Consider the following 22,511-nt stretch of genomic DNA (forward strand, 5'->3'; position numbering starts at 1 on the left):
CATCTGACAGGCTACCACTCTCCCCACCTTCAAAGCCCTCCTAAAAATCAAATCTCCTCCACGAGGCCTTTCCAAACTAAGCCCTTTATTTCCTCTATCTGCCCTCCCCTCTGTATCGACTATGAACTTGGCTGTGTACCAAAGCAGCACGGCTTATTGGGTAGAATTTGGGCCCGAGCGTCAGAAGGAACTGGGTTCTAATATCGGCTCCACCACATGTCTGTTGTGTGACCTTGAGCAAGTAACTTCACTTCTGTATGCCTCAGTGACCTCTTCTGTAAAATGGGGATAAGCGTGTGAACCCCATGTGGGACAAAGACTGGGTCCAACCTGATTAACTTTTATCTACCCCAGCACTTAGAACAGTGCTTGGCACATAGTAAATGCTCCACCATAAGAGTAACAATAATTATTATTGATAAGCACTTTGATACTCATCCCAGCACCACAGCACTGATGTTAATACTCTATACTCTACTCTTTCCCCTAATTATAACTTATTTTTATGTCTGACTCCAACTGTAGGCTGTAAGCTCCTTGTGGGCAAGGATCATGTCTATCAACCCCTTTGGTTTGTACTTTACCAAGCACTTAGTACAGGGTTCTGCACACAGCAAGTACTCAATACATACCATTGATTGATTGAATGCTTTTGGTCCAGAGGACAGAACACTGCTCAAGGAATCAGTAGACACGGGATTCTACTTCTGATTCTGACTGAGCAGGCTAATGTGGGTGAAGGCCATACCGTAGACTACAATCTATCAACGGTATTTACCGAGTGCTCACTGTAAGCAGAGCACTTGGGAGAGTACAGTACAACAGGGTTGGTAGACACGTTCCCCGCCCACAGTGAGCAGGGGAGACAGACATTAATATAAAAAATAAATTATGGCTATGGACATAAGTGCTGTGGGGCCAGGGGGAGGATGAATAAAGGGTAGAAATTCAAGAGCAAGTAGGACGCAGAAGGGAGAGGGAGTAGAGGATATTAGGGCTTCGTCGGAGAAGGCCCCTGGGAGGAGATATGCTTTTAATAAGCCTTTGAAAGTGGGGAGAGTGATAATTTGTCGATATTCCATTAGAATCCTTTAGGGTGCTATCTATTATATGAGCTATAAGTAAGATACCAACTAACAAGTGCAATTAACTGCTTGCAATAAATGACAAAAAATGCGTCGGCTAGTCTCTTGGCTCTACTAATGAAGTTATGCATTCAATAAAAGCCTGATTCTGAGGGAACTACGTATAAACAGATGCTGAGGACCGTTATTTTGGCCTGCGTGTAGTCAGTTGTGTGTGTACTTTTTCGGTCCCCTGCTGTGGGTGCAGAAGCCTCGGGAATTTTGCAGTGCAAATAACAAGCTATCTTACCCATGCCCTGTGTGGACTAAAGTATGCATGAACCACATTTATCCTTCCTTACTTGGCCTGGGCTACAAGAAAACTGGATTTATGAGCTTGAAGAACCTGCCATCCAATTTGAGAATGAATGAATGATAAATGAAAAAGAAAAGCCTTCCAAGCTGAAACTTCAGTTTCTAAAACAAAGCAATTCAGAGCATGCAAACATACACACCCACACGTATGGGTCACCTCGTAATGGCAATACATCATATTTGCACACCTCCCTTCGAAGGAGCTCAATTTCCAGATTCCAGGAAAGGGAAATGAATATTATTCCAGCCATTTACACATGCTAAAAAAATATCTGACCCTCCCTTCCTTACCCAAATTAGGGCACTGAAAAGCTGGATCACCACAGTCTGAGGAAATTAAGATCTAGTGCTGTGGGTTATACTGTCCATTTTTTGGATAATTTTTTTAGAAAAATTCTTACTGCCGGAAACCTAATCTGTACTGGGCTGTTGGATTCAGGGCCTAATTGATCAATCAATCAATCAATCAATCAATCACTCAGAAGCATTTATTGAGTTCTTTTTGTGTGCAGACCACTGAACTAAGCACTTGGGGACTACAATACAACAGAGTTGGAAGGATAAGGGAAATAGTAGAGATTAGAACATTTACAATCAGTGGTATTTATTGAGCACTTTTACTGTGCGCGGAGCACTGTACTAAGCATTTGGGAGAGTTCAGTCATCAGAGTCTGCTCCCTGCCCACAAAGACCTTAGGTCTAGATTTTACGTAAATAATGTGGATCTTACAGGCTGCACAGCCTAGTGAATAGATGGGGCAGACTACCCTCCCGTGAATTGGGAAGGAGTCCAGGTGAAGTGGGAAGGAGTCCAGGCTCAAGGGAGTACATAATAATGATGGTATTCGTTAAGCGCTTACTATGTGCCAAGCACTGTTCTAAGCACTGGGGTAGATACAAGGTAGATACAAGGTTGTCCCACCTGGGGCTCACAGTCTTAATCTCCATTTTACAGATGAGGTAACTGAAGCACAGAGAAGTTAAGTGACTTGCCCAAAGTTACACAGCTGATTAGTGGCTGAGCCGGAATTAGAACCCACAACCTCTGACTCCCAGGTCTGTGCTCCAGCCATTAGGTCACATTATACCTCCAGAGGAATCTTATTTTTGCCCAAGCCCAGCAGGACCCAGTCTGCTGGGAAGTAAAACTTAAGATAACACTGTTCAAGTATTTCAAGCCTCTAAGGAACTACTTAGTTACTTGTGTCCTTTTAGAAAGCACTGGGTTTATGGCCTGGGTAGGATAATAAAAACTAAATAAAGGATCAGTTCTTCCCATGAAGCTCGTGAAATTCCTGTGAAAGAATATCTGTCTGGAAATGCAGCATACATTAATTTCCTGAGAAGTCGAAGACCAAATTTGAAAATTCCAGTATCTTTCATGCTTATGGCAAATTGGCTCAAGTAGTATCTCGACAAATTAAATCTATCTTTTCAAAATGTTTGTGGCGACTACTACAGGACACGCCACAGTCAACAGATACTTGAAATCTGGAACATTGAATTTTCAGAATCTGTTTCACAAATCCAGGCTCCAGTTGATTTTGGTGGATTCCTATACCACCACCTTAACCAAGTCCTCTCAGGCCTCAGTTTTTCCACATGCAAAATGGAAAAATACCCTTGCTTCTGCCTGAAAGTATGATTTCATGACACATTTTGGACAGGGCACCACAGCTGAATTAGGGAAGGGTCTTCTGACAATACCTATCGGCATACGGCATGATGCGTATCAAAAGAAGTGGTTACGTGCCCTTGCAAAGGGTCAAAACACAGGGTAAGTGTTGCAATACGCATTTCTCTCAACCCAAGATTCTTCAGGAAATGACACCCAAGGTATGGGAGAATTTAGCATATCTCTTGCTCCTGTTTTTTCAGAGATGTGGTATTTGTTAGGTGCTTACTATGTGCCAAGCACAGTTCTAAGCACTGGGGAAGGCACAGAAATATAGATCGGACTCCATCCCCAAACCATGTAGCGGACAGGATCTAAGTAGGAGGGAGAATGGGCATTTAATCCCCATTTTACAGATGAGGAAACTGAGGCACAGGGAAGTTAAGTGCCCAAGATCATCCAGGAGGCAAGAGGCAGATCTGGCTTCAGAAACCAGGTCCTCTAACCTCCAGGCCCACATTATTTTCATTAGGCCATACTGCTTGACTATAGCTAGTTGTGCTGGCCAGGAATCAATGTAGGCTGCCTGCACGGCAGGTGAAAATTAGATGTCATGAGATCATCGGTGAACGCCCTGATACATGACATAAATACAAGTTATTTTCATCAGCTGTCATGTGACTATAATATTTCTGAATTTCTTAAAATGGCCAACTTCCGATGCTGTCCTTGAGTAGCACGGCTTAGTGGCCTGGGAGTCAGAGAACTGGGTTCTAATCCTGGCTCTGCCCCCTGTCTGACCCTGGGTAAGTCTCTTCACTTATCTGTGCCTCAGTTCCCTCATCTGCAAAATGGGGATTAAAACTGTGGTCTCTAGTGGAACATGGACCGTGTCCAACCTGATTACTTTGTATCTAGCCCAGTGCTTAGAACAGTGCCTGGCATAGAGGAAGTGCTTAACAAATACCACAAAAATAAAAAAAAAATCCAGCACTACATCTAGGATCATTTGAACTGTTCCTTGAAATGGATCCCTTTAGTAGAAAGAGGCCCCCAGATGTCCAATTAATCATATTTTTTTAGTGCTTACTTTGTGCAGGGCATTGTATTCTGGACTTGGGAGAGTACAATAAAACAAAATCGGCAGGTAGGTCCCCTACCCACGAGGAGCTTACAGTCTAGAAGAAAGGAAAATAATGGGAGCTTCCTGTGTCTCTCTGGCCCAGGTCTGAGAAGATGAACTGGGAAACTCTGTCCGAGTCAGTGAGTCGTCTCTAGACTGTGAGCTCGTTGTGGGCAAGGAATGTCACTGTTTATTGTTGCATTGTATTTTCCCAAGTGCTTAGTATAGTGCTCTGCAGTAAGCGCTCAATAAATACGTTTGAATGAATGAATGAAGTAGAGGCAGCATAATACAGTTGAAAGGCCAGTTTAGGGTCCTGAGAAATGTGGAGAGAGGATTCTCATCTTCATCTTCACTTAACACTGGAGGGTCCAACGTGGGCTGAGCAATGAAAAACTGCTTCTGTTTCTACCGAGAGGGATGTGATTTCTGCTTTTCCATCCACTACTCCACTGACATCCTCTCCCTCACAATCAATCAATCGTATTTATTGAGCACTTACTGTGTGCAGAACACTGTACTAAGCACTTGGGAGAGTACAATACAATAGACCTCAAGGAGCTTACGATCTAGTGGGAGGGACCGTTATTAAAATAAATTGCAGAGGGGAAGGGGTTAGAGTATAAGACTGTGAACGTAAGGGTTGAGGGGCTGGGGGGTGGGATAAGTATCAAAGTGCTTAAGGGGTAATAATATTAATAACAATGGCATTTGTTAAGTGCGTACTATGTGCAAAGCACTGTTCTAAGTGCTAGGGTAGATACAAGGTAATCAGCTTGTCCCACTTGCGGCTCACAGTCTTAATCTCAATTTCAATTTAGAGAAGCAGCGTGGCTCAGTGAAAAGAGCCCGGGCTTGGGAGTCAGAGTTCATGGGTTCAAATCCCGGCTCTGCCACTTATCAGCTGTGTGACTGTGGGCAAGTCACTTAACTTCTCTGTGCCTCAGTTCCCTCATCTGTAAAATGGGGATTAACTGTGAGCCTCACGTGGGACAACCTGATTACCCTGTGTCTACCCCAGCGCTTAGAACAGTGCTCTGCACATAGTAAGCACTTAAATACCAACATTATTATTATTATTATTATTAATCTCCATTTTACAGATGAGGTAACTGAGGCACAGAGAAGTTAAGTGACTTGCCCAAGGTCACGCAGCAGGCAAGTGGCGGAACTGGGATTAGAACCCACGTCCTCTGACTCCCAAGCCCATGCTCTTGACACTAGGCCATGCTGCCTCTCTTGGGCTCAGAGACCCAGGTTCATTAGGTGCTGCAATAGGGAAGGCAAAAAGGGTGGGGAAATGATGGGTTAAGCAGAGAAAGCCTATTGGAGGAGATGTGATTTTAGTATCCCACCCGCTTAGCATTCTGACCCAAAAAGTGAACCTGACCCCAGTGCCAGACATCAAGGGGAAAAGCCTAGCCGTTCTCAAAAATCAGCTTTAGCTAAGGCAGAGAACAATTCTCATTTCATCAATTTAGAAATGAGGAGACCTACAGAATCCAAAACAAAATGAGAGAAAATAGAAGGGACAGGGGAAGAGAGCAACCTGGGTGGGAAATTGGAGCAGAGGAATCCTGATTTTATGAAGAAATAAAAAATAAATTCATTTTAAATATAAAGAAGGATTTATGGGATGGACACCAATTTCAAATTATCTCTGCGATTCCCACAACCCTCCCGGGTTCCAAAACCTCATGATGGCCATATTGAGATCAATCAATCCACTGTATTTATTGAGTTTTTACTGTGTGCAGAGAACTGTACTAAGCACTTGGGAGAGTACAATATAACAGAGTTGGTAGACACATTCCCTGCCCACAAAGAGCTTACAGTCCACAGGACACCTATAGACACCTATTGAGCAGTGACATCACTTCTCTTCATCCTGCAAAATCGCTCACTGTGGGCAGGGATTGTGTGTACCAACTTGCTTTGAGGTATAATTTCAAGCGCTCCAACGTCCAGCTCTGAAACCCTGTGGTCACCAAACCTGGTGTATTTTACTCTCCCAAACACCTAGTATAGTGCTCTGCAAATAGTAAGAGCTCAATAAATACCATTGATGATGATGATAGTATCACGATAATTTTGTGCTCTCCAGGTGAGTAGAGGAGAAAGAGACAAAACTGAGGCTGAGGCTTCAAGCCAGGCCCATCTATTCCTCATGACTTTAAAAATCAGCATTTCATTTCAGTGACAAAACTCCTGCTTTACTGCGGGGGGAGGAGAAGGGTGGAAGATGGGAATCCCACTAGGAAACCTATGCCATCAGGAAACCAGGTCTCACTCAGGCTTCTCCCCGAAAAACTCCCTCTCCAAGCTGCAATCTCCCCCATCAATCCGGGGACCTGACGCACAATAGAAATCCATCTGGAAACAAACAACCTCGAGGTGAACAAAGATAGGTTTTCTGAGTGATGTGCCAGTGGCAGAAATTTAACAGCCACTGTGCACCTTGATTCACTAACTCTGGGAGGGCTAGTTTTTTTTTTTCAGTTGGTACTAATTATTAATAATGAGGAGTAACAGAAAGAAGCTGGTGGTGAGAATAACAAGAAGAGGGCTGTGGCCCATAAGGATGAATTCTTATGGACCATGTCCCTCTCGAAATTGCAGTCCTTGCATAGGACAGATTTTGTGGCTAATATGTAGTTACTTAGCCACTGCTATAGACACCTATTGAGCAGTGACATCACTTCTCTTCATCCTGCAAAATCGCTCACTGTGGGCAGGGATTGTGTGTACCAACTCTGTTGCACTGTACTCTCCCAAGCACTTAGTACAGTGTTCTGGACCCACTAAGTGCTCAATAAATAACAGCGATGATTCCGCTAATGAACATTTAAGCCAAAGCTATTTTTCCTATTGGACTCTAATTTCCTACTTGAAGTGAGGATGGATTTGGGAAGATTCATGCACAACCATTCATTTGATCGTACTTACTGAGATCTTATTGTGTACAGAAGATCTTATTGTGTATCGGAGAAGCAGCGTGGCTCAGTGGAAAGAGCCCAGGCTTGGGAGTCAGAGGTCATGGGTTCGAATCCTGGCTCTGCCACTTGGCAGCTGTGTGACTGGGGGCTAGTCACTTCACGTCTCTGTGCCTCAGTTACCTAATCTGTAAAATGGGGATTAACTGTGAGCCCCATGTGGGACAACCTGATGAGCCTGCATCTTCCCCAGCGCTTAGAACAGTGCTCTGCACATAGTAAGCACTTAATAAATACCAACCTTACAGAGTACTGTACTATTTGCAACTGTGGGCAACAGGAAATTTCATCTGCTTTTAGGGAAGCAGCATGGCTGGAAGAAGAACATGGGCATAGTAATCAGAGGTCCTAGGTTCTAATCCCCATTCTGCCACTTGCTTGCTGTGTAACTTTGGGCAAATCACTTGACATTTTGTGCCTCACTTTCCTCAACTGTACAATGGGGATTCAATACCTGCTCTCCCTCCTACTTAAAGTGTAAGCCCAGTGAGGGACAAGGACTGTGTAAGCTTGTTAAGGGACAAGGACTGTGTAAGCTTGTTGAGGGTCAAGGACTGTGTAAGCTTGTTGTGGGGAGGGATTGTATCTATTCATTGCTATATTGTACTCTCCTAAACACTCAGTACAGTGCTCTGCACACGGTAAGCGCTCAATAAATACAACTGAATGAATGCATGTCTGACCTAATTATCTTGTATGGCACAATGCATGGCACATAGAAAGCACTTAGTTACCAATATTATTATTATCATTATCATTACCATTATTATCATTATTATTACTAAGAACAACCTCAGCACTCCAATGTTCTTGGGCTGGGCTTGGGTTCTAAAACTCTTACTCTGAACACCTGTGTTTGAAGGGGAATATGATCTGAGTTCGATCAATACCTCAAAAGATCCTCAGTGGCTTCTTCATGGCCGAGCCTCCATTTAGGCTCTGGAGTATCACAAGTCAGCGGCAATAGAAGTGAATCTCCCATTTTAACAGTCCCACCGAGATCTGGATCATCGAACAATTTCAGATCTAAAGGTGAAACAGATTGAAAGTTATAAAAGGTCCGGTTAAGTCTATATTCATTCATTTAATCATACTCACTGAGTGCTTAATATGTGTACAGCACTGTACTAAGCGCTTGGCAGAGTACAGTACAACAGTAAACATACATCTTCCCTGCCCACAACCAGCTTACAGTCTAGAGGTGGAGACAGACGTCAATACAAACAAATAAAATTACAGATATGTACATAAGTGCTGTGGGGCTGGGAGGGGAGAAGAGCAAAGGGAGCAAGTCAGGGTGACAAAGAAGGAAAAGGGAGATGAAGAAAGGTGGGGCTTAGTCTGGGGAAGCCTCTTGGAGGAGATCTGTCTTCAAAAAGACTTTCAAGGCGGGGGGAGAGTAATTGTCCGTCGGATTTGAGGAGGGCATTCCAGGCCAGAGGCAGGACGTGGGCTAGTGGTCGGCAGCGAGACAGATGAGATGGAGGCACAGTGAGAAGGTTAGCACTAGAGGAGCGAAGTGTGCGGGCTAGGTTGTAGAGGAGAGAAGTGAGGTGATGGAGGAGTGGGCAAGGTGGTGGACTGCTTTAAAGCCAATGGTGAGGAGGTTTTGTTTGACGCGAAGGTGATGCGAAAAATAAAAACTGAAGGCGCTTCCATATTTTCAGGAGAATTTGGAATAATTTATTTCTCATATGTGCTACACATTTAAGGTATTTCTTCAGTGAATGCAAAATGATTAGTCAGTATGTTTGGAAAAAACCCAATCTGAAAAATTAAAATACAAAAGGACATGAAGTAAGCTCGACTTACTGTCTTTTGCAGGTTTCACTTCGGTGCTTTTGGACGAAAAATCTTTAACTGAGCCAAACAGGTCCTGATCGGGATCTACTTCCTCATCAAAAATGGTTAATTTTGGTTTACTGGCCTTAACAGGAACTGGGATTTTTTTCTTTTTCTTGGATCTAAGGAATTGGAAACAGGAAATATTTTAAAAATCACACATTAAGTGACTTCTTACAACAATCAATATTATAATAATACTTGTGGTATTTGTTAAACCCTTACTATGAACTATGCACTAGGGTAGATATAGAATATGCACTTCAGACAGAGTACCTGCCCACATCGGGCTCACATTTCTTTTCAATGGTACTTGTTAAGTGCACTCACTATGTGCCAGAAACTGTCCTAAGTGCTGGGGTAGGTAAAAGCCAATTGGGTTGGACTGAGTCCATGTCCCACATGGGGCTCACGGCTTTAGTGATCCCCATTTTACAGATAAGAAAACTGAGGCACAGGGAAATTCAGTGACTTATCCAAGGCACAACAGGCAAGTTGCAGAGCCGGGATTAGAACCCACATCCTCTGACTCCCAGAACCGTGCTTTTTCCATTAGGCCATGATGCTTCCAATAGTATTTGCTGAGCACATACTGTGTTAGTTAGTAGACATGATTCCTACCCTCAAGGTTCTTATACTCTTTCTGCGAGACAGACACAAATATAGTTTTTAGAAAGCAGAAGGAATTCATACAAGGGTTAGTACTTAAGTCGAGTACATAAAACTGATACAAAAGATCTTATGGGAGTTTATTAATTCGGTTGAAGTCCTCAGATGGCTCAGAGGTACTTAAAGTAGGGTGAGTAGAAATTCATCAGGGAAGACCTCTTGAAGGAGGGGTAATTTCAGAAGGGCTTTGAAGATGGGGAGAGCTGTGATGTAATGGATTTGAAGAACGAGTTCCAGGCAGAAGGAAGCATGGCAGCAGGAGGTCAGAGGCGGGAGAGACAAGAATGAGAAACAGTGAGAAGTTGAGGCTAACTTGAGAGGAATGAAGTGATAAAGCTGGGAGACGAGGGTGGGTGAGAGGAGGGAGGAATAGAGTGCCTTAGGATCCAATGGTCAGTAGGTTCGGCTTGATGTGGAGAGGTATGGGCAACCTTTGGAGGTTTCTGCAGAGTGGGGAGATGGATGCAAAATGATATTTCAGAAAAATGACCCAAAAATTAGAGTGAAGTCTGAATTGGACAGGGGAGAGATTAGAAGCTGGGAAATCTGCGAGGAGGCTGATACTGAGGCTGAGGCAGAATATGACATGTCCTTGGACCAGCGTGGAGGCAGTCTGGGTAGAGAGGGAGGGGGAAATTCTCCAGCTTTTGTGAAAGAAGAACTCATGGGATTTGGAATTGACAGGGCTGAATACGTGGGTTAAAAAAGAGAGGGGAATCAAGGATCGTACCTACACTATGGGCTTGAGAGACGGGGAGAATGAAGGTGGTTAGATGGGAAAGTGAAATGGAGGAGAGGATTTAGGAGGGAAGGTGAGGGGGTTCAATTTTGGATGTGTTGAGTTTGAGGCACCAGAGGGACACCCATGTAGAGGTATCTTGAGGCCAGGAGGAAATAGGAGTTGCAGAGGAGGAAAGCGATCAGAGCACGAGAGCTAGATTGGAAAATCACCCACCTCGAGGGGGTAGTTGAAGCCATGGAGGTGGATGGAAACCCGAAGACAGTGAATGTACATTGAGAAGATCCGGAACAAAGCTTTGAGGTACATGGTCACTTAAGGAGTGGGAGGTGGAGGAAGACCCGACGAAAGAGGCTGAGAAGGATCGGCTAGAGAGGTAGGAGAACAAGAAGACTGAGTCAGAAAATTGAGGTTACTTAGCATTTTCAGGAAGAATCCACGAAGGCTGCCTAGAGCTCAAGGAGGATTAGGCTAGCGTTGAGTCCGTTAGATTTGGCAAGTAGGAGGTCCTTGGTGGTCTGGAAGTTTTTGGTGGAATGAAGGGGTTGGAAAGCAGACTGTTGGAGAGGATTAGTAATATCACAGTATTTGTTAAGCACTTTCTATGAGTCAATCACCGTTATAAGTGCTGGGTAGATCAATCAATTGTATTTGGGCCACGTCCTCCCGCGGTCCTGGAATGCCCTCCCTCCTCACCTTCGCCAAACTAATTCTCTTCCCCTCTTCAAAACCCTACTTAAAACTCACCTCCTCCAAGAGGCCTTCCCAGACTGAGCTCCCCTTCTCCCTCTACTCCCTCTACCGCCCCCCCTTCACCTCTCCACAGCTTAACCTTCTTTTCCCCCAATCTCCCTCTGCTCCTCCCCCTCTCCCTTCCCATCTCCTCAGCACTGTACTCATCTGCTCACCTGTATATATTTTCATTACCCTATTCATTTTGTTAATGAAATGTACATCGCCTCGATTCTATTTAGTCGCCACTGTTTTTACGAGATGTTCTTCCCCTCGACTCTATTGCCATTGTTCTCGTCTGTCCGTCTCCCCCGATTAGACTGTAAGCCCGTCAAAGGGCAGGGACTGTCTCTATCTGTTGCCGACTTGTTCATTCCAAGCGCTTAGTACAGTGCTCTGCACATAGTAAACGCTCAATAAATACTATTGAATGAATGAATATTTATTGAGCAGTTGCTCTTTGCAGAGCACTGTAAGCACTTGAGAGAGTACATCTACTTATTGCTATTGATTTTGTCTGTCTGTCTCCCCCGATTAGACTGTAAGCCCATCAATGGGTAGGAATTGTCTCTAGCTGGTGCCGAATTGTATATTTCAAACGCTTAGTACAGTGCTCTTCACATAGTAAGCACTCAATAAATACTATTGAATGAATAGAGTTGGTAGATGTTCCCTGCCCATAGTGAGCTTAGAGTCTAGAAGCCAGATCCAGAGGCAGAGAATCTACTGCTCATATGTTAATAGGGGTGGACACACTCCGGGTCTTATATGGGGCTCCCAATCTGAGAGTACAAACTTTGGAGACAAGGAAAAGGAGGCAATGGGTGATTTCATAGCTTAGGGATTAGAGCACTGGTCTTTTAAATCAGGGGTCATGGGTTCAAATCTCACCAGGACCTATTCCGCTATGCTTTAGAGAAGCAGCGTGGCTTAGTGGAAAGAGCATGGCCTTGGGAGTCAGAGGATGTGGGTTCTAATTCTGCTCTGCCACTTGTCCGCTCGGTGACCTTGGGCAAATCACTTAATTTCTCGGTGCCTCGGTTCCCTCATCTGTAAAATGAGGATTAAGACTGTGAGCCCCACATGGGACAACCTGATTATCTTGTATCTACCCCAGCGAATAGAACAATGCTTGGCACATAGTAAGTGCTTAGCAAATACCATTATTATTATTATTGACTGGTTTGGAGAGGAATGGGTAGAGGGAGACTGGGAGATAATTGGTGGTGCAATGGGGTATTTTTTTAGGATGGGGGTGCATGGACATATTTAAAGGCAGAGGGAAAGAACTGTCACAGAGTGCGCGGTTGAAGACGGCAGTCAGGGGAGAGGCAGTGCAAGAATTTTTATGAAGTGAGAAGAGATATGGTCAGAAGGCTGTTTGGCTAGTTGGAAAGCAGCCAAAGATCTCCTTTTGGGTGATGGCTGAAAAGGTCAAGACACTGGATGAGAGTGGTAGGAAGGGGCTAGAGAGGTGAAGCGGAGATTTGGGGGACCTCACCCTGTTGATTTCTTCAACGAAGGGTTTGGCGTGGTCATCGGGGATGGGAGGTTGGCAGGGAGGACACTGGAGGTTTCAGGAGGAAGTTAAAGCTCTAGAGTAGTTGGTAGAGGCAAGAGATAAGGGAATGGATAAGGAAGATGAAAGGCATGGGCTACCACCAGCCAATCGTGCGCTTGAATTGTGTTAGCAGTAGTGGTGGTTTGGACTGAATCATCTTCACTCTCTGTACTAGCAACTACAATGGTCAATGGCCGGAACTGTGAGACAGCAGGTCATCAACAGTAGCTGACACCATTTAGCTCTCCTCATCCATTTGATGGACCACTGTTAAATGCAATACTCCTACTGCCTTAGTGAGGGTTGGGAGCGTCTTTCCCACTCCCTTGAGAAAACCCAGGGAAAAGCAAAAACCAAGAACATTTAGCTCTCCTCATCCATTTGATGGACCACTCTTAAATGCAATACTCATATTGGCTTAGTGAGGGTTGGGAGCATCTTTCCCACTCCCTTGAGAAAACCCAGGGAAAAGCCAAAACCAAGAACATTTTCCAAACAATGAACACTAACAGCAACAACCACAAATACACAGCCATCCTCCACACTACTAAATAGTCCGGAGCTGGAAAACAGAAGGAGAAATCCGAGCAGGGCATACGGAGGGAAGGGTTGTTTCGGGGAGCGGTATTATCTCACTGGACTTCTACCTAGTCAAACAATCGATGTTTTTTTATTGAGCACTTATAGTGGGCAGAGAACTGTACTAAGTGCTTGGAAGAGTACATACGACGGAGTTGGTAGGCACATTCCCTGCTCATAAAGAGTTTACAGCCTAGAGGGAGAGACAGACAATAAAGTATGGATATATACTTTAGGGCTGTGGGGCTGAGGGGTGGGGTGGATAGCAAGTGCTTAGAGATGCAACTGCATAGGTGATGCGGAAGAGAGAGGGAGTAAAAGAAACAAGAGAAACAAGTTGGGTAAGGCATCTTGAAGGAGACGTGAATTCAATAAGGCTTTGAAGGTGGGGAGAGTGGTGGTCTGTCATATATGAAGTACACTGCTAATGAAATGTACATCGCCTTGATTCTATTTATTTGCTATTGTTTTAATGAGACGTTCATCCCCTTGATTCTATTTATTGCTATTGTCTTGTCTGTCCGTCTCCCCCGATTAGACTGTAAGCCCGTCAAAGGGCAGGGACTGTCTGTTACTAATTTGTACATTCCAAATGCTTAGTACAGTGCACTGCACATAGTAAGCGCTCAATAAATACTATTGAATGAATAAATGAATGAAGGGAAAGGGAGTTCCAGGCCAGAGGCAGGAGGTCGGTGAGGGGTCGGCAGCAGGATAGACTTACTCTATCCAGCACTTATCCTATCCCGCTTACTCTATCAGCCTCCTTGGTACCTCCTTGTCTCCTGTCTTTCCCCTCTACAGTCCATACTTCACTCTGCTACCCAGATCATTTTTCTACAAAAACATTGCATTCATGTTTCCCCACTCCTCAAGAAGCTACTGTGATTGCCCATCCACCTCCACATCAAACAGAAACTCCTTCCCGTTGACTTTAAAGCACTCAATCGCCTTGGCCCCTCTTACCTCACCTTGCTGCTCTCCTCCCAGCCACAAACTTGGCTCCTCTGATACCAACCTACTCAGTGTACCTAGATCTCACCTATTTCACTGCTGACCTCTTGCCCACATCCTGCCTTGGGCCTGGAATGCCCTCTTTCTTCATATCCAAAAGATAATTACTCTCCCCACCCCAAAGCCTTATTGAAGGCACATCTCCTCCAAGAAGCCTTCTCTAAGTCTTCTTTTCCTTCTTTTTCATTCCCTTCTGCATCACCCTGACTCGCTCCTTTTATTCATCGCCCCTTCCCAGCCCCACAGCACTTATGTATCTATCCGTAATTTATTTATAATAATAATAATAATGTTGGTATTTGTTAAGCGCTTACTATGTGCCGAGCACTGTTCTAAGCGCTGGGGTAGACATAGGGGAATCAGGTTGTCCCACGTGGGGCTCACAGTCTTAATCCCCAGTTCACAGATGAGGGAACTGAGGCACCGAGAAGTTAAGTGACTTGCCCACAGTCACACAGCCGACAAGTGGCAGAGCTGGGATTCGAACTCATGAGCCCTGACTCCAAAGCCCGTGATCTTTCCACTGAGCCACGCTGCTTCTCTTTATTTATTTATAAATAATATTTATATTATTTATATATAATAAAATATATAAATATAGACAGATATTTATATTAATATCTGTCTCCCTGTCTGGACTGTAAGCTCATTGTAGGCAGGGAATGTGTCTGCTAAACTGGACTTTCCCAAGCTCTTAGAATAGTGCTCTGCCCACAGTAAGTGCTCAATAAATACTACTGATTGATTGATTGTTAGACGTGATCAAGGTACAGTGATCAAGGCTCGGCATTAGACGAGCGAAGTATATGGGCTGGGTTGTAGTAGGAAATCATTGTAGAAATGATTGAACAGCAGAACCACATCCCCTCAGTCCGCTTCCGCCCCGATGAGACAAGGTGTATCGCAATCCCTTCCTCACGAACCACATCCTTCATCAAGTCCTAAAGTCCTACGGCCACATCCAGGGCTGGAATACCAGACCCACACATGTCTGGTCCATATGAAACAAGTGACACCATATAGATGATATCAACATCAAGGAGCACCGTGGAAAACAGTTTAAAATCTACACCACACCCACCAGGAAGCCGGGATGGGGGAACCATGACTCCCCATAAACCCTCTTTTTGGGTTTGAATCCAAGGAAGGACACATCCACACATACACACAAAAAGAGACAGTCATGTTTCTACACCCCACATGATCCGTTCTCCCTGGCCGATGCAGTGAAGCAGGTGTGTAGAGTGGACCGCTCCCTGTTCAATTTATTCCACACAGCCATGTTGGAAGATGCCACAAAAGACCCTGATGCAGGTCAGAATACTCCAGATGACCATCCCCAGAGGCACACACGCCTAAGAAAACATGCAAATAGTTGTAAGCTGACTTGTCATATCATCCAGACATTATGGACTGATGATGTGTAAATAAAACCAAGGAAATGTATCAGAATGCTTCAAGGAAGCTGAACATAAAACCAAATACATATTTGAGTGTGTGTGTTTGTATACATTTATAGATATAGTTATCCTTGCTATTTAAAGAAGACACCATTGAACTGTAAGCTCGTTTTGGGTGGGGAAGGTGCCTGTTCTATTGTACTCTCTGAAGTGCTCAGTACAGTGCTTTGCACACAAGAGCCCTTAAGAAAGAGGACTGAATGAATGAATGTTGAGATTTGTCTACAATTGCATGTGTGGCTGAAAACGTCAAAGGGGACCCACAGTCCCAACCATCTTGTTCACAAAAAAAGTTGTCCTTTATTGTGTTATCATGTTTAATGTTTGTAGTATCCGGTGCGGTTTTCTCTCCTGACTCCTGGTCTCTTGTTCCTAACAAAGCTTTTGTTTGGAAGAGTCACTCCGTCTTAATAACAGCGCACCATGTACTGCCCAGCAAATGATTCCCAGTTTCCAGATGGGAGGCGGCATTGTCTGAATCTTTCTTTTACTGTACCTTTGAAATGTTTCCTCTGCCCTTCTTGCTTTTGGTTTCCCAATTTCAGCTCTCCACAGAGCAACTGTTTGGGTATCTTGCTGTTACTCACTCTACTCTAGTGTCCCACTGAGTATATCTGTGCTAAGATGAGCAGAGCTTGGATGCGAAGAGGCTGACTACGGCCCAGAACTCGGTTGCTCGTGTAATCTTGTCTTGCTATTTGATATGGAGTGAGGCCCAAAGACAGAGCTGGTGGAGCTGCTCCAGGAGCCAGATGTGGTACTGGAGCACGGTCCAGGTGTCCCAGCCGGAGGGAAGGTTGGACATCACTACACCTCCGGAGGCCTGCAGTTTGGTCTTGAGACGGATTTCACGCTGCCCAACACTCTGACAGTCTCCCAAGGGATGAGCTGACCTTCCCCATCCAGCTTTCAATTTTCTTATCTATTGTTGCAGCGTTGGCCGTTGTCCTGCCTAAGTCACAAAATTCTACGATAGTATTTAGCTCTGTATTGCCAATATAAATTTTGGTTCTACCCCTCTAGACTGTAAGCTTGTTGTGGGCAGGGAACGTGTCTACCAACTCTGTTATGGTTTACTCTCCTAAGTGCTTAATACAGAGCTCTGCACACAGTAAGTGCTCAATAAATACGATTCATTGACTAGTTGCGTTTATGGCTTCTCCTGATATCAACTGTTAGATTGCCTTGGTTTTCTTTAGACCCATCTTCATTGTGAGCCCGTTGTGGGCAAGGATTGTCTCTATCTGTTGCTGAATTATACTTCCCAAGTGCTTAGTAGGGTGCTTTGCCCACAGAAAGCACTCAATAAATACGATTGAATGAACGAATGAATAAATTCCATAATGCCTGGCTACTTCAGGGAATCGGATCACCATTATTTGCATGTCATTTTGGGTGTGGACTTTAGAGGACAGTCACTTGTACAAAGAAGTTCGGAAATGACTGTTCCTAAGACTTTGGATAATAATAATAATAATAATGTTGGTATTTGTTAAGCGCTTACTATGTGCAGAGCACTGTTCTAAGCGCTGGGGTAGACACAGGGGAATCAGGTTGTCCCACGTGGGGCTCACAGTCTTAATCCCCATTTTACAGATGAGGGAACTGAGGCACAGAGAAGTTAAGTGACTTGCCCACAGTCACACAGCTGACAAGTGGCAGAGCTGGGATTCGAACTCATGAGCCCTGACTCCAAAGCCCGTGCTCTTTCCACTGAGCCATGCTGCTTCATGCTGGATGATGCACAGAGTCCGTTGACTTGGAAGAGTTTCCCACAAGTGCATTCTAACACCAGGTCTTTTGTGGCATCTTCCGGCACGGCTGCAGAGAACAAGTTGAACAGAACCGGGCCCACTTCCCGCCCCTGCTTTACTCCACAAAGGGGAATGGCTCAGATTGAGCACCTTTAATAATAATAATGATAATAATAAAGTAGTAATAGTTGTAATAGATGAGATAACTGAGGCCCAGAAAAGTGAAATTACTTGCCCAAGGTCACACAGCAGACAAGCAACGGAGCTGGCATTAGAACCCATGACTTTTGGACTCCCAGGTCTGTGCTCTATCCACTAAGCCCAGCCAGCCAAGGCATCATGAAGCTGTCTCCTTGTAGATGAACTTCTCAGGACAGTCAAAATTATTTAGTAATTTCTTCAACCCAGATCTACTGATGGTAGCAAATGTTTTGACCTATGAAGACTGGGTAGAGATCTTGGTGCCATTCTTGGAAATTTTCCTGTGTCCAACTCACAGCAAGGATCATATCTGCTGTGTCACTTTGCGGCCTGAAGGCACACTGGGATGTCGGGAGGTATCTGGTCGATGATATTCGGTCTCAACTTCTCTGTGCCTCAGTCATGCCTCAGTCACCTCACCTGTCTAATGGTCATTAAATCCCACGCACTCCTCCTGTGAGCCCCATGCAGGACAGGGACTGTGTCCAATCTGATTATACTGTACCTACCCCAGTGCTTAGAATAGTGTTTGGCATATTGTAAGTGCTTAATAAGTACCATAATTCCATTACTATCACTATTATAATTATTAGTAGCTGATCCGGAAAGACTCTGGCTAAGATCTTGCTGGTGATGGAGAGTAACGGGATGCCTCGAGAATCTCTGCCATCTCATCTTTCGCGCCTTTCTTCTTGAAGACCGGTGATAAACTTGGCATCTTTGAGATCCTGCAGCATTATTCTCAGTGGTCCAAATGCTGAGGAAGAATCCGTATAAGTGCTTAACCAGGGTGTCCCCTCCCTGTTTTGTAGACTTAAAAATCCACACTGACAACACAGTAACAGTTTGACAGTGTCACAAAATTCGACTACTCAAGCAGGACGGGAAGTGGAAAATCAAATAAAGGAGACCCTCACATTCTTTGAGAGAGGAATAGAGCATAGGGGCACTGTGGAATTAGGTTCCTCGGGTCTAGAGCGCTGGTATGCTACCCAACCTTCACTGGGCACACATGTCCATCCAGAAGCCACATCCAACCCCTTCCACTAGCGTAACCTCTCAGCTATAGTCAGCATAAAATAGCCAAAGAAAATCACAAAAAACAAAATCCTTGACCCAAGTCCATCTTCTAGATTTGAAGCTCTGCTCATCTCAACAACACTTGTGCTGGATGGCACACGCAAGGAGAATGGATGACAGCAGGGAGCCAAAAGAGCTGCTCTAAGGGGAACTGAAATGGGGAGACCATTGTGGGAAGGATTTTCACATCTTCATATATGGCCTGAAAGAAGGGAGTAGGCGGAGTCAAATCTCCAAGTGTGCAAGCTAGGTCTTCCAAGTGTTGAAATGTCATGGAGAAGGAGATGAACCCCAGAAAGCCTCCCAAATGGAGCTACCAGGTATTCAAAATGGCGGATGAGTCTCAATTTGACCATCTACAAGGTAATAATACACCTGGGGAAAATACTTAGAAAAGAGACCATGGTGTCACTGTTACCTGTTCTTCTGAATCACTGATCCCAAGTGAGGCCCAAAAGGCCAAGTGAAACCATGGTACCTCCATGCCTGAATCACTGGGTTCAGATCCGGTCACGGGGAGGTAGAAAAGAGAGCTGAAGTAAAGGTAAAGAAAAGGACAATTAAAATGCTTGGAGAAATGACTTTAAAATGATTGGAGAAATGAGTTAGTTTACCTTTTCTAAGCTGGAAAGGAATCCAGCTGAATGGAAGAGCAAAGGAAGGGCTAGATTAGGGGGTGGATGGGTGGGGAGGGTGAAGGAGGGCAGAGGGCTGCCATAGCCAAAATGGAAAGTCCAAGACCAGATAAGGAGGTTGGGGGGCGGGGGGAGAGAGGGGATTTCTGGACAGAGCCCTTTATCTCTTTTTAAGAAATCAGGGGTGGGGATAAAAGAAAATGGTGATTATCTCACTTCTACTAAAATAACAGGAGTCACATTTTTGATACTCCGTCACTTTGGGAAAGTATAATGTGAAAAAACCATTTACGGTACAAATTTTTTATTTCAGCAATGAAGCAATAGGAGGCTTCAGCTGGTGGCATATTTGTATCCCAATAACAGTAATAATAATAAAAATAATAATAAAATCACTGTGCTGGTGGTGGTATTAGTTAATTGCCTGCTATGTGTCAATAAGCACTTATTACAGTGCTTTGCACACTGTAAGCCCTCAATAAATACGATTGAATGAATGAACAACTGCGCTAACTGCTGGGATAGATACAAGATCATTAGGTTGTACTGTGCCTGGCACATGGTAAGCATTTAATAAGCACCACAGTAATCATTATTATTATTATTATTAGGCTAGACATAGTCTCTGTCCCAAATGGGTCTCACAGTCTAAGTAGGAGAGGGAACAGGTATTGAATCTCCATTTTACAGATGAGGAAACTGAGGCACAGGGAAATTAAGTGACTTGCCCAAGGTCACACTGCAAACAGGTGGCAGGATTAGAAGCCAGGTCTTCTAACTCCCAAGCCGGATTCTTTCCACTAAGCTATGCCGCTTTCTTGCCTTGTAATAAAACTACTCTCACTTTCCCGGCTTGGCTTTGGTTTTGCTGGAACCGGACATGGTCTCTTCTCCTGAAACTGGTGAAGTGGCACGAGGAGTAATTCACTCAAACATGCCGCAAACTAATGTTTCAGCTTGTTAGTGGCCTGGCAGCCTCCTAGAGGACCCCAGAATAATGTTCCGCATTTGCCGGTAGTGATTTAAAATAACAGTGCAGGTCGTGGGGAAGTCAATTTAATCAAGGACAGAATATTCCCACAGCTCCAAATTTAGTAATCCAGTAAAATCCCATGCTCCTGCTTCCACAACGTGGGGCAGGGAGGGGTTTGTGATGGCTAGAAACCATAAAGAGTTGGCCAGTGCATTCTGCACTATAAATAGATGACCAAAATGCCAAAGAGCACAACAAGGCAAACATTATTAGAAACAAGGAAGAGATCACTCTGCCCTACATGGCTTTGATCTTGGTGTGGAGGCTGCCTTGAGGTTGCCTCTCAGGGTAACTAGGGGCAGTCAGAAGGAAGGAACATCTCCACCAAATCTGTTGTATTGTAATCATAATCATAATTACTATTACGCTATTTGTTAAGCACTTACTATGTATCAAGCACTGTTCTAAGCACTGGGGTAGACACAAGTTAATCAGGTTGGACACGGTCCCTGTCCCATATGGGGTTCACAGTCTAAGTAGGAGGGAGGAGGATTAATCCCCACTTTAGGGAAGAGGAAACTGAGCCACAGAGAAGTTAAGTGACTTCCCCAAGATCCCAGAGCAGGCAAGTAGCAGAGTTGGAATTTGAGCCTGCGACCTCTGATTTGCGGGCCTGTGCTCTTTCCATTAGGCCGCGCCTGCTCCCAAGTACTTAGTACAGTGCTTTGCACACAGTAAACACTCAATAAATCCCATTGATTGATTCCAGACACAAATATCTTCCAGTCTATGTACTCTACTTGACTGGCAAGAAAAGAAATTCAGTTTTGAAGCTAGTACATCCTACCCTGGAGAGTGTTATGGAGTTGGTGGCTTACATTGATACCACTGGGTTTCTCTGAATCAGTAATAGTAGTAGCATTTATTGAGTACCCACTTGTTGCCCAACGCACTAGACATTTGGGATGTACTGAATACTGACAAGAAATGATCTATTCCCTCTCTGCAAGGAGTTTATGCGCAAATGTAAAGGACGAACTTAAAATATTTACAATTGTAGAGGTCAAAATGAATAAATAAAACCAGCATATACACATGACGCTAAGGCAAGTGTAAATGAGTTTCTCCTCAGTCATATTTATTGAGAGGTTACTGTATGCAGAACTATGTAATAAGCGCTTTTTTTTTTTTGCACGGCTTAGTGGAAAGAGCCCAGGCTTAGGAGTCAGAGGTCGTGGGCAATAATCCCAGCTCCTCCACTTGTCTGCTGTGTGACTTTGGGCAAGTCACTTAATTTCTCTGCACTTCAGTTACCTCATCTGTGAAATGGGGATTAAAACTGTGAGCCCCCACGTGGGACAACCTGATTACCTTCTATCTACCCCAGTGCTTAGAACACTGCTTGGCACATAGGAAGCGTTTAACAAATGCTATTAATATTATTATAAAAGACACATTCCCTGTCCACAACAATGTTACAGTAGAGTTGGCTGAGGGATGATATGGCTCAAAGTGTTAGAAAATTAATTGCTGGAGGAGGTGGGATTTGAATGTGGAGAGAGCTGTGGTCTTTCTGATGTGGGCAGGGAGGGAGTTACAAGCTGGGGAGACTGTAAGCTCATTCTCTAGCCCGTGGTGGGCAGAGAATGTGTCTACCAACTATATTGTACTGTCCCAAGTGCTGTGTCTTCACACAGTAATTGCTCAATAAATACCATTGACTGAACACCAAGAGCAAAGGGAGGGAGGAGGAAGAGACATGAGCAGGGTATAGCTAGAAGGTGGCCTTGGAAGGAAAGAAGACAGCAAGTTGGAAAATACTGGAAGATGGAGGATACGTACAATGGGGACAGAAAGTGGAGAGAGAGCCTCTAAGTGGTTTGTGAGCAGTTTTTGTTTGATAATGATGATCGCATTTGCTAAGCACTTTCTATGTGCCAAGCACTGTTCTAAGCACTGGGGTAGTTACAAGGTAATCAGGTTGTCCCACGTGGGGCTCACAGTCTTAATCCCCATTTTCCAGATGAGATAACTGAGGCACAGAGAAGTTATGTGACTTGCCCAAAGTCACACAGCTGCTAAGTGGAGGAGACGGGATTAGA

General features: G+C 44.4%; 1 protein-coding gene across 3 annotated transcripts in view; it reads right to left on the reverse strand.

Annotated features, from left to right (window-relative positions):
* HS1BP3 (HCLS1 binding protein 3) overlaps positions 1–22,511 on the reverse strand; it is a 102,070-nt gene that overhangs the window by 38,591 nt on the left and 40,968 nt on the right. For all 3 annotated transcript variants that reach the window (XM_039913028.1, XM_029071860.1, XM_029071862.2), the window contains 2 exons: positions 8,983–9,134; positions 8,061–8,196 (listed from right to left, as the gene is read on the reverse strand). In XM_039913028.1, the coding sequence (XP_039768962.1) occupies positions 8,061–8,196; positions 8,983–9,134 (288 nt within the window). The remainder of the gene's footprint in view (positions 1–8,060; positions 8,197–8,982; positions 9,135–22,511) is intronic.

This window comes from Ornithorhynchus anatinus, chromosome 9 (assembly GCF_004115215.2).
Source record: "Ornithorhynchus anatinus isolate Pmale09 chromosome 9, mOrnAna1.pri.v4, whole genome shotgun sequence".
NCBI lineage: Eukaryota > Metazoa > Chordata > Mammalia > Monotremata > Ornithorhynchidae > Ornithorhynchus > Ornithorhynchus anatinus.